At 42.9% G+C, this 12,639-nt stretch overlaps 1 protein-coding gene across 4 annotated transcripts in view; it reads left to right on the top strand.

Annotated features, from left to right (window-relative positions):
- diaph2 (diaphanous-related formin 2) overlaps positions 1-12,639 on the top strand; it is a 983,399-nt gene that overhangs the window by 321,441 nt on the left and 649,319 nt on the right. For all 4 annotated transcript variants that reach the window (XR_011946649.1, XM_072505206.1, XM_072505205.1 and 1 more), the window contains 3 exons: positions 1,685-1,795; positions 3,341-3,459; positions 11,984-12,100. Coding sequence is in view for 3 of the 4 variants with exons in the window: in XM_072505206.1 (XP_072361307.1) it covers positions 1,685-1,795; positions 3,341-3,459; positions 11,984-12,100 (347 nt within the window). In the remaining variant the exon portion in view is untranslated. The remainder of the gene's footprint in view (positions 1-1,684; positions 1,796-3,340; positions 3,460-11,983; positions 12,101-12,639) is intronic.

Below are 12,639 nucleotides of genomic sequence, written 5' to 3'. Positions count from 1 at the left end.
TTTTTTGGACACCAAGGGCAATTTAGCATGGCCAATCCACCTAAACTGCACATCTTTGGACTGTGGGAGGAAACTGGATCACCCAGAGGAAACCCACGCAGGCACGGGGAGAACGTGCAGACTCCGCATACAGTGACCCAAGCCGGGAATCGAACCTGGGACCCTGGTGCTGTGAAGCAACTGTACTAACCACTTTGCTACCGTGCTTCCCCCACAGCATGAGGAACCCATGCTCAAAGCCCTGAGTCAGGGTGGCACTCATAAGCTGAATGGACTCCAGCTTTCTCATCCAATTAAGCTGCACTGCCTCAGGGAATTCAGACTTGTGGGAACAAATCAGTTGCTGCTGTTCAAGGTAGAATCTCCTTTTTAGCCACTCCTAGAACCTAACATATGTGACCAGTTGAGCAAACTTTATCCTCCATCCTTCAAGACTGACTTGGAACAGTAGCCTCTGTCACCTCCAGCTGCATACTTATGCTCATCACCCAATGCCACCGTGTCTGTATGTGCATGAGGACCTGCAATTGCATTTGAACTGGTGGATGGTGCACTTGTAAGGTGTGACCATGCTTGCTCAGAGGTCTCCTCTGGTAGCCCTTGGCCTGGTGATGGTACAGTAATCTTTGCTCCTCAATGTCAGAACCTGCAGCAGACATGAAGATCATGGCGGTTTGGAGAAACTAGATAGGTATGGAAGGAAATAACCTTTCAGAGAGTTGGTCAGATATTTATTTCTTCAAGATTCTGTAAGAGTTTTAATGCTCTTGGCTTTGGCATGATTAATGTGTTACTGGCCTATTATAATATTCCCTGCCATATCTATCCATAAACACCATTCACCGTTTTAATCTTTTCCTACTTGTAATTTGTAGATATGCTGGTCTATACAAGTCATATGTAAGTAATACTGTATTAAATGAGTTTTTATTACTTCTCCTCAAATGCTGTACAACTAATTACTGTTCATTTACATCCATGCCATTAATTATTATGTGCATTCTCTTTGGACTGTGCATATCCATTAAAGTTCACTACAGTGATATTTATAGCACTGTCCTTGACTTATCCTTTAACAAGTGTTTTTTCATATTGTTAAATCTGGCTTGAGACTTACAATAGTTGTTTCCACATCCAGATTTCAATCAATGGAAGAAATGGTGTGACTTGCATTTCCAAGACTTTTAGAATTAATAATAATCCTTATTATTGTCATAAGTAGGCATACATTAAGACAGCAATGAAGTTAGTGTGAAAATCCCCTAGCCACCACGCATCCGGCACCTGTTCGGGTACATTGAGGGAGAATTTAGAATGTCCAATTCCCCTAACAGCACGTCTTTCGGGACTTGTGGGAGGAAACCGGAGCGCCCGGAGGAAACCCACGCAGACATCGGAGAAAATGCAGACTCTGCACAGACAGTGACCCACGTCGAGAATCGAACCCTGGTCCATGTCGCTGTGAAGCAACAGTGCTAACCACTGTGCTACGGAATTACGTATTTTTACAGAGCGTGTAGATTTTTAATGTTAAAATAAATGATGGTTGAATTTGAAATCTACAACAAAACGAGGGGCTGAATAATAAACTCCACTGACATCATTAGATTTTAGTATTGGTTGTAACATTGCTTGAACTGGTTTATCCAGCTGACATTGAGTGTTTATCTTTTATTTTCTTTAGGTTGCCTGTATGCAATTAATTAATGCTCTAGTCACATCTCCTGATGATCTGGATTTCAGGATACACTTGAGAAATGAATTCTTGCGTTGTGGATTGAAAAAGTTACTTCCTGTAAGAAGAAAGTCCATTATTTTATAACTTTATACATGAAATGGAATTACCACTGTTAACTGTAGGACATTAATGAATTTTACATGTCATTTTAGCATGTGAAAGTATACGTATATTTCAAATGACAAACTAACAGAAGATGTTTCAAAAACTAAAGGTGGCATTATAAGGCTACAGCATGGCTTGTAATGATTGCAATAAAATAAAATCACTGACCTAAAAGTGTCTCGTCTCACTGGAAGGATTTCTAGGGAATCCATAAATTATAAATCAGGATTTTTTTTTTGAATCAAATGACTATCATTTGCTTATAAGCATTCTTTAAACGGTCCTATTAAATAGGATTCTAGAAATTACATTCATTTTTGGGAGGGTGGCAGGGAATCGGGGAGGATGATCCTTGTAATTACCATTCAATTTTTAGGTGGCACAGCACTTATCACACTTGGTGCAATTATTAGAGTGCAAATCATAATCCATAGTATAGAAATTCTTGCAGGTAATTTGGATCAAATCTGCTTCACATCACAAAAAAAAAATGACCATTACAAAAGATTGTTAGCGAGATCCATTAGCTGGCAAGATAGGTGTCTGAATGTGGTGTTGGGGACATGCCTGAATTTGGCGTGGACAGGAACAGATGTGAGACCTTCTCCTGTCTGAAATTGCACTGCTAATGCAATATTATGTGGGATGACTAATTAACGGTCATCCAGCATGAAATGCACTCTGTGAAAGGCTGAGTGCTGCAGGGGCATATATATATATCAGTGCAAAAACTACGCCATGTGTGTCTAAGCAGCACAGTCCATAGTACATAGAACTCAGTCCCCAGACACATTTGTTGATCGGTCAGTCAGCCCGCCCACCAACCATAAAGTCAGATGAGCAGTCAATTGCTGTTAAATTAATTTAAATTGTCTCTTGATTATCGGAGGGCACACTTCCGACTCGCAAGTGTGCTTGCCGACCAAAATATCCCCCGACGGCGTGATAATGCCTGGACGCCCAATGTTTACTCATGCTTCCGGATCGGGCATGTGTCCAAACTTTATATGTGTAAAATTGTAGCCAGGGAAATAATTTGGAAACTTACGTCAAGTCCAGAATTAGCATAGTCCATAATTCACATTGCTTAGAAATATGCCCCATATCCGATGCAATTCATTTCTCCGCAGCTAGCATGGTGTCAATCTGAAGGGAAGTATCATCTTCTTGTTGCTTGTTCTTAGTATATGTGATCTTGGTTAAGTGGTGATAACTTAGCCAGGAACATTAGACTGCATTTCAGAAATGATTGAAAGAAAACTTTTAATGGACTTTTGTTTTGGCTTTAACTGTCCAAGTATAGTTCCTTTCTTTGTCTTAAAAAGTAATGGAAAAAAAGCTTATTGAAAGTTTTTGTCGAATTTTGAACAGAAACAAATAATTCGCTGATGTCCATCAATTTGAGCATTTGGTGCAATAACCTGCTTCAGCCTCCATTTTAGTTAGTTCATTCTTTAGGTGTCATACATTGTTTATTTTGCATTTTGAATGTATTAGGTACTAAAAGAGAAAGAAAATGAAGAACTAGATATTCAATTAAAAGTGTTTGATGAAAACAAAGAAGAAGACTTCATTGAAGTATCACATCGACTGGAAGACATCCGATCTGAGATGGAATATCCTTATCATTGTTTCTTTTTGTGCTTTTTTTTTCAGATTACTTCAACATGGCAATGCTTTTCTTCTATTTGTTTCTTGGGCTAATTTGCTTTGGCAACACATTATAGTGGAAGGGCACTGTCATGTTAAAGGAATGACACTGCAGATTATAGTATTGCAGGCTTAATATACACAGAAGCAGTACTTTTTACTATGTATTTAATATGAGAAGTATTCTTATATTTTTAATTTAATTACAGTTATTGCACTAATAGGCCTGTCAATCCTATCTTTTGTTTAAGACTTTACTTATGTTTTTTTAAAATAGTAACAGTTTCCACTTAATAAACAACACGATTCATCAGATGTTCCCAAAAATCATTTTTCTTCACAGCATGATGTGCTGATAACATTAGGGTGTTTTTTTTCCATTTGATTATTTTGACAACTGTCATTTGTCTATGTTGGATAACGTGTCTTTCAATAATTTATTTTTAAATTGCGCATATTAAAATGAGTGATTACAACAGAAAATTTGTAAATCTACATTAACTGTTTTAGAAAACTTCTAGCTATTGTAATATTATTCGGAACCCCCAAAATCATGTGTTTGCATGTACTCTGTCTATAAAGCTACTACCTGGGTGCAATTCTCCCATCGGGAGTCTTAAGTGCCGACGCCGGAGTGAAAAATGGAGTGTTTCACTCCGGCGTCGGAGCCCGCTCCCAGCCCCCCTGGGGGCTAGGAGCGGCGTCGCGTCATTTACGCGCGCCTTGGTGCCGCGTAAAAGCAGCGCCGCGTAAATGACGTGGCCGGCGCCGCGTAAATGACGTCACCTGCGCATGCGCGGTTGCCATCCTCCCCGAGGCCGCCCCGCAAGAAGATGTCGGATGGATCTTGCGGGGCGGCGGAGGAAAGGAGGTCCTCCTTCAGAGAGGCCGGTCCACCGATTGGTGGGCACCGATCGCGGGCCAGACCCCATTTGAGGGCCCCCCCCGGTGCAGGTACCCCCCCACACAGTCCGCCCCCCCCCCCCCCCCCCCAGCGTTCCCTGTTTCCGCCAGCAGCGACCAGGTGTGGACGACGCCAGGGAGAACCCGTCGTATTGGGCCGGCCGCTCGGCCCATCCGGGCCGGAAAATCGCCACTCGCCCATTGCAAACGGCGAGCAGCGATTCTCCCAGTGGCCAGCCGCGATTCTCGCCGCGCCAGTTTGGGGGGTTGTGGGAGAATGGCGTACGGGCGTTGGGACGGCGTGACGGGACACATGCGGCGCCACGGCGATTCTCCCACCCGGCATGGGGGGAGGGGGTGGGGGGTGGTTGAATTCCGCCCCCTGCCTTTTTTAGCTACTGGATGCTGTACTGTCCTTAGTAGTTCTTCCCAATTTATCACCCCCAAATTCATGTTTTACTTACCAGTATTTTATCACTTGGCACAAGAGATCAAGGAAGCGATACTGGCTCTGTTTTGAAGATGAGGGGGGTTAAGGTGGCTCCTGTCTTTGCACCAGATGCTGATGACATTTCACAATGGTAACACTTACACTGGTGGTTCATTGTTATACTTGGCCAATAGGTCTTGCCCTGTTTTTGGGGGGATTTTCGGAGATTTCAACAGCTGACTTTGATGCTGCCATCTATCATTTGTTTGATCAATTGAATTTTTTTTGTTAGTTTTCTGAATGAACAGGATAAGTTAACTCTCAATGAAGATATGGGGCGAGATTCTCCGACCCCCCGCCGGGTCGGAGAATCGCTGGGGGCTGGCGTGAATCCCGCGGCCCCGCCGGTTGCCGAATTCTCCACCACCGGATATTCGGCGGGGGCGGGAATCACGCCGCGCCGGTTGGCGGCCCCCCCCCCCCCCCCCGCGAAGTCCCGCCGCTAAAATACCTGTCCCGCCGGCGTAGATTAAACCACCTACCTTACCGGCGGGATAAGGTGGCGCGGGCGGGCTCCGTGGTCCTGAGGGGGGCGCGGGGCGATCTGGCCCCCACGGTGGCCTGGCCCGCGACGGGGCCCACCGATCCGCGGGCGGGCCTGTGCCGTGGGGGCACTCTTTCCCTTCCACCTTCGCCAAGGTCTCCCCCTCCTCCCGCGCATGCGCCGCCCGGAGATGTCATTTCCGCGCCAGCTGGCGGGGCACCAAAGGCCTTTTCCGCCAGCTGGCGGAAAGGCCACCCCCGGTGCAGGTACCCCCCCACACAGTCCGCCCCCCCCCCCCCCCCAGCGTTCCCTGTTTCCGCCAGCAACGACCAGGTGTGGACGACGCCAGGGGGAACCCGTCGTATTGGGCGTTACCCAACCCTTAAGGTTGGGGCTCGGCCCCCAAAGATGCGGAGCATTCCGCACCTTTGGGGCGGCGCGATGCCCGACTGATTTGTGCCGTTTTGGACGCCAGTCGGCGGACATCGCGCCGTTTCCGGAGAATTTCGCCCCTGAGATCAGCTGGAAGCAGTTGGCTGATTTATTAACAACAGGATCAGAATTAATTCAGGTTATGTTATTATTTCTCAAGAATTCTTGTTTTTGGTCATGGTTGATTTGTAATGAATGCATGACAAGTTCAGCTTTTCTCATCTGCATCAAGCATCCTTTATAATTTGTGATTCAGTTTTCCTTTGCTTGACTATTCATTTATAAATGTGTTGTACTGAAAGAAAGTACTGCTTCTGTGCTCCTGTTGATAAATTGTTTGTATAACAGCATCTCCATACTTTAGCTCTTTTTGCTCCACACTTCTATCAGCTGTTAAATATATACAAATATCTCGCAATTTAGCCACAATAAGCTTTCTCTGTTTAAAGTTTAAAACAAACTGGATGAGAATAAATCTCTTCCTGGGATATAATGATTGAATTACTAACTGTTCTATTTATCTACAGGAAGTTTATTGTATAGATTTATTCTTCACAACAACTTTATTTACATCTTTGCCATAATGGAACATCCAATTTCAAAATAAGGGGAAGCTACTTAGGACTAAGATAAGGAGACATTTCTGTACACAGAGGGTTTCCTACCCCAGAGGGCTCGGGAAGCTCCGTCATTGAGTATATTTAAGGTAGAGATTGATAAACAATAACGTAAAGTGTTATGGGGTTAGGGTGGGGAAAAAAAGGCATTGAGTCTCTAATGAGCCATGATCGTATTAACTGATGGAGCAGACTCGAGGGGTGAATGGCCTACTGCTGTTGCTATTTCCTATTCCAAGCTACTTCAGAGGAGCGTTACTGGATATAATTTGACATGAACAACATAAGGAGATTTAGGACCAAAGCCTGGACGAAGAGTTGGGTTTTTGTTATATCTCTGAGTTTGCTGCAAAGGCAAAAGATATGGAGTTGCCTATACTCTGGACTCTTACAAACGCAATGAGAGATTTATTAGGGATGTTGCTCATCCAATCTAAGATGGAGAACGAAGCCCGTGCAAAACCTGTTGTCGTCACTACACATCACGTGATGCTTCACCAGCAGGGATGCATTCTCTGATACCTAACACCCCTGCCCCGTTAGTACAAGAACAGCTGCTTAACATTTTTACAACAGACCCACTTATGCATTCTCTTTATACACATGTATACAACGCAATAAGACAGTTTCTCAGGTGGACATTTATCCCTTTTAGGTTGTATTTGACGGTCTGGAACCTGGCTACTCAAGATCAAGGAAATGTCCTCTTTTCCTTCAGTAAGTGGTACCTCCTGGGTGTTCACCTCTATAGGTATTGGGAGGTCCTCAGAAACAAAATATGAACTTGTCTCTGCATCTAGCCTCTGTTCCGAAGTATTGATGTCTTATTGTCCAAGGAAAATACCTCTTCAGTAATTTCCGTGATTTCACTTCATGAAGCTAGCAGCAGGTCAGCATGACATTGCCAAGCACTTTGCATCATCCATCTGTACGGTATATGATATTGGACCTGTGTTTGCTAGGGTCACAACAGGTACCCATTTCTCATTGGTGGTGTCGCTTCTGGCTCGCACTCGTCCTTATTGAATACTTTTTAGAATTCTGTTCTCTCCTAGCAATCTGTGCTAGTTGTTGTCATTAGACAATCTATGAAGTATCAGATTGTAGCCAAATCAAACTGTGTTTGCAGTATCCTCCTGACAGCAGCATTGTAATGTGTGTGGTGTTCCAGTAAGACTTAAAGAATTTGTTTACTCTTTTTTCAAATGTACCTTGGTCCTTCGATGCATTGATGGAATGTTTCAATGATTAAACAAAACATTTGTCCAACCCATTTGTTGCATGATGGTACAGAGCTGACTTTGTGCTCTATATCGTTCTCCTTGGGCAACCTCAAACTCCTCCAAAGTGAACTGAGTACCATTGTCACTTGCGACCTGCTCCAGTCTACCAAATCATGTGAATATTTTATCGAGCTTCTCAATGGTTTGTTCGGTCGGCATGGATTTCACTTCTGCAGGTTTTGAGTGTGCATCCGCAATCACTAGGAGCATGTGACCCTCTCCAGGAACAGCATAGTCTGTGTGTGTTCTCTGCCATTGTTGTGTCGGCCAATCCCGCAGATGTAATGGTTGCAGTGGTGGGGTGTTTCTTAGTTTTGCACAGGACTGACATTGCCCCACATTCTCTGATTTGAGCATCTATCCTGGCCACCCAAAATAACTGTGTGCCAGTTCCTTCATCCTCACCACACCAGGATGTCCCTCTTGCAGTTGGTCAAGGACTTTTCTATGCAAGCATGGAGGAATAATGACTCTGATTCCCCATAATAAAACTTTTTTGGGAACTGTGAGCTCAAGTCCTTGTGTGATGTAGGGCTTGAGGTCTGGATTTTTATTTTAAAATCTGACATTTTTCCTTTTTGGACCATGTCCATCACCTACCCCATCACTGGATTAGTTCTTGTATATCTCTGTACTTGAGATGAAGTCACAGGCAGATTAGGCACAAGTGAGAAATACAGGATATTGACAAAACCTTCAGGTTCTTGTCTAACTTGTAACAGCATTCTTGACAAAGCATCAGTGTTTGCATGTTGCGGTGACCTACGATATTGGATGTCCTAAGTGTGTGTCGACAATATCAAAGACTATCTTTGTAACCTACTATGTGCTAAAGAAAGAATATTATAAAGCGTGAAAATTGCTTTCAAGGGTCATTGGGGCGGCGGTGGCATAGTGGTGTTGTCACTGGACTAGTAAACCAGAAACCTAGGTAATGCTCTGGGGACCCGGATCTGAATCATGCCACTGCAGATGGTGAAATTTGAATTCAATTAAAAAGTATAATCTGGAATTAAAAGTCTAATGATGACCATGAGACCATTGCCATCTGGTTCACTAATGTCCTTTGGGGAAGGATATCAGCCATTCTTACCTGGTCTGGCCTACTTATGACTCCAGATCCACAGCAATGTGGTTGACTCTTAACTGTCCCCTCAAGGGCAATTTGGGATCAGCAATAAATGCTGGCCCAGTCAGCGAAGCCCAAGTCTCATGAACGAATAAAACAAAAGTGTACAATGGTGGCCATAAAGATAATGGTAGATAGAACCTTCTTACCCTGAAAATGATGCTCAAAGCCTCTTTTTCTATCTGAGCGTAATCTGTTCCAGCGCTAGTAAGAGTTTGTGAAGCAAATGCTATCAGATGTTCCTCTCCTGAAGGCATTATGATCTGCACCAACCCCATAGGGTGGCGCATTGCAAGCAATTTGTAACTTCAGCTTGGGATTGTAGTGAACCAACAGCCCTGATCCGTAAAGCATCTTTACTTTCTTCTGACCGGTGCCATACCTGTTTGGCACGTAATAAAGTGTTGCTAAATTCGGCACAAATTTACCATTATAATTAATCATTCTTAAAAACGATCTTAGCTGTGTCACATTGTTGGGCCTTGGTGCTTCGAAGATTGCTGTCACCTACTTCGGCTCCTTGTATAAGACATCTATATTGATGGCCCAGATAATTTATGGATGTCTTGGGAAAAGTAACACTTTCCCTTTTTAACTCTGGGATTACGATTTTGTTGTTCAAGTGTTCCTGTTCACTTTGAACAAACAAGTCTTCAAAGAGAGGCTGTGGTTAGTAAGCTGCCGCAGGCCTGCGCATGCGCGGCCACGGACCCGTCAATTCTCCGGGCCGTATATTGGCAGCTAGAGCGGGTGCTCTACGCTGCCTTTTATGCTAGCCCCCAGCCAAACGGAGGATTGGTGGCTATTTTACGCCATTTTTTCTGTCATAAAACACCACTGTTCCCACGCCAGCCTAGGGACATAGCCTCAAAATCGAAGAATCCAGCCCCTGGTTTCAGCTCCTGCTTGGGTACGTCGTCTTCTAAGTGGTCTTGAACTCCATCCACTAATTTATAGACATGACTAGTATGCTTTGATGTATTTATTTTCTTGCACACACCTTGGTGTAGTGAGGTTTTCTGAGCCCAGTATGCCGTGCCAATATGGCCCTTTTTGCCACTATTCTTTCACTTATTTTTTCTACTCTAGCATTCCCTTGCTGAGTGTCCAACCTTTCTGCATTGCTGATATGGTTCGTCCCTTGCAGTCGTTTCTTGTTGATTCTGTTTTCTGGATCTTTACTCCAGCCCCTATCTCTGAAGCATTGTTGCTAGCTTCATAGATGTGGCAAATTACATAGCTGCTTTGAGAGTTAAATTACTTGCGGTTAGCAGTTTCCATTGAATAGCTTAACTGTCCACAAACCAGCCTATCATAAAGTGTGTGATCGTATTGCACCAAATTCATATTTTGTTACCCTTCTTAAAGTTGCTATGAATTGCAAAATGCTTTCACCTTCTTCATGATTATGGTGGTAGAACCAAAATGTTTCTGCAATTATAACTCTTTGGGTGAGAAATGCCCTTCTAAAATCCTCATTAGTTCACTTTAGGGCTTTATCTACCAGTTTTACTGCATGAACCAAGTTTTATAACAGCACAAAGTTTCAATGCCCTACTCAACTGAGAAAGGTTGTGACCTTTAGGTGTTTGATTTGCAAGAGATATAATTGGAATGTTTCTTCATATGACTTTCAAGTCTCTCAGTCTTAATCAAATGCATCCATGGCACCCGTTTTTCCTGCCACTCTGGTTCCCAGCTCCAAGGGTCTATACTTGAACCAACTTCCTCCCTTCCAATTCTTTTGGATGTATGGCACCAGCAATCCCCTTAACCACAATGCAGCTGACTTTTTTTTCCTTTTTGCCTGACTGTGGTTTGACTTTTCCCCGAGTAGTGGCCTAAACAAAGTCTGAAGACTTCTGAATTCCCGTTCCCAAAGCCTGTTTAGCATCGCCTTGTGCGCGGTCTCTGCACCCAGACACTACCCTTTCAACAGCATCAAGTTTTCAAACTGTCATCCTTCTTACGGTTGTAGTCGATTTTTTTTAAAAAACAACCGCAACGGCAGCTTCGAAGCATGTGTGAGTCCGAACCCAAGAATCCGCTCCACACTCAACATTATCTCCATCCGCCGATTTGTCAATTATTTATTTTGTCTTCAGTAATTCTGTTTTTTTGCCTCAATTGACGTTGCCAATTTTCTCTTTTGTTAGATCTTTGAGTTTTCTGTGAAGAGAAACGGTGTGGGGGTGTCCACATTCTGCATTATTGCAAACACGATGTTTTATTAGGAACATAGCTTAGTCAGAGCTGTAGCTCACGCACTCACTGACGTCACTACAATTCACATGACATTTCAGCAGCAGGCATGTATTCTTTGATACGTAACAGTTTTTAAGAGCATCTAAATGTGTCTTAAAGGAGGAGCTTTGAGGCTAAAGGAATGAATTCCATGTTAAGGCACAGTTGCCAATGGTGGAATGATTAACTTGGGAATTAGAGGAGTGAGAAGATCTCGGCATGGTAGGACTAGAGGACGTGAAAGAAGATAGAGTGGGCCAAGACCATCCAGGAGATTTAAGAAAAGGATGAGAATTTTAAATTGGGCATTTATTAGACAAAGGTATATCTGCAGGTGTGGGAGTGATGGATTGATGGGATTTGGTGCAGGTTAGGATAAAGACAGAATAGGTGTATCCTATAGGTGCTCAATTTTAAAGTACTAGGTTCTCGACTTTTCAGAAGAGTATTGGAATTGTTGAGTCCAGCGGTAACCAAAGCATGGACAACAGGTTGAACAGTACATGCTCCGAGGCAGAAGCTGAAAAAGGCAATATGACAGGTGAAAGTATTGGTGACGGAGGAGGGGGGAGGGGGAGGAGCTGGGGGAGGGAGGGGAGCTGGGGGAGGGGGAGGAGCTGGGGGAGGGGGAGGAGCTGGGGAGGTAGCTGGGGAGGGGGTGGGGGGAGAGCTCAGGATCAAATTCCACAATGATAACAAAATATTGAGGTTTGAACGGACAGAAATCAATACTGGAAAATGTTATCAAGTTTTACACTTTTAAATGTGAAATTGTATATTTTACAGGAAATAATTGCTCATTCTAATTTTCAAATGCTTTTAATGGAACTGGGAATTATTAAATGTTACGATTTATGTTAAATTAAATTAGCACTTTATCAGCTTTTTATTCTTAACTTTATTTGCACTGACATGAATGAAGTCTACCATCTTCTGTCTAATATGGTGAAGGACACTGCTGCAGAGAATTATTTTCTCTCAATGCTGCAACACCTACTGCTCATCAGGAATGATTATTACATCAGGTGAGAGGTCACTCTGAGTAAAGCCTGTGTTATTTTGAATGTCAATCGAGTGGTTACAACAAGAACCAAGCAATGAGTAGTTACAATAGCAATGTGAATAGATTGATGAAATGTCTAATATTTGAAGTGCTAATTATTACTCTTGCAGAAGATGCCTTTTGAATAGATTGAGTTTGATTTGCTTAAGTTAATAAATGATTCATTTTTTGAATGCAGACTGAAGTAAGCAACATAGGAAACTACTGCAAGGTTATAATTATCATCAAATTGCAATAAATAGAAAATGGAAAATGGATTATCAAGTTAAATGAGATTTTTCTTTACTTTTGGTACACAAAATACAACTGCTTTGTGGATCTGCTTCCACAAATAGAAAAAGACCAGCATTTGAGAGGGAGATAATTATGAAATAGCTTTCTAAAATATTTTTAAATTATATGAAACATCATGGAAGTGTGAAGAAATCTACAGATCTTGTTGTCCTATATGATTTTTAATGTAAAATTGGACTTCATTTTCATCATACTCTAGTTATTTGC

Source organism: Scyliorhinus torazame, chromosome 5, assembly GCF_047496885.1.
Source record: "Scyliorhinus torazame isolate Kashiwa2021f chromosome 5, sScyTor2.1, whole genome shotgun sequence".
In the NCBI taxonomy this organism is placed as follows: Eukaryota; Metazoa; Chordata; class Chondrichthyes; order Carcharhiniformes; family Scyliorhinidae; genus Scyliorhinus; species Scyliorhinus torazame.
This window is presented reverse-complemented; position numbering and strand designations above follow the sequence as displayed.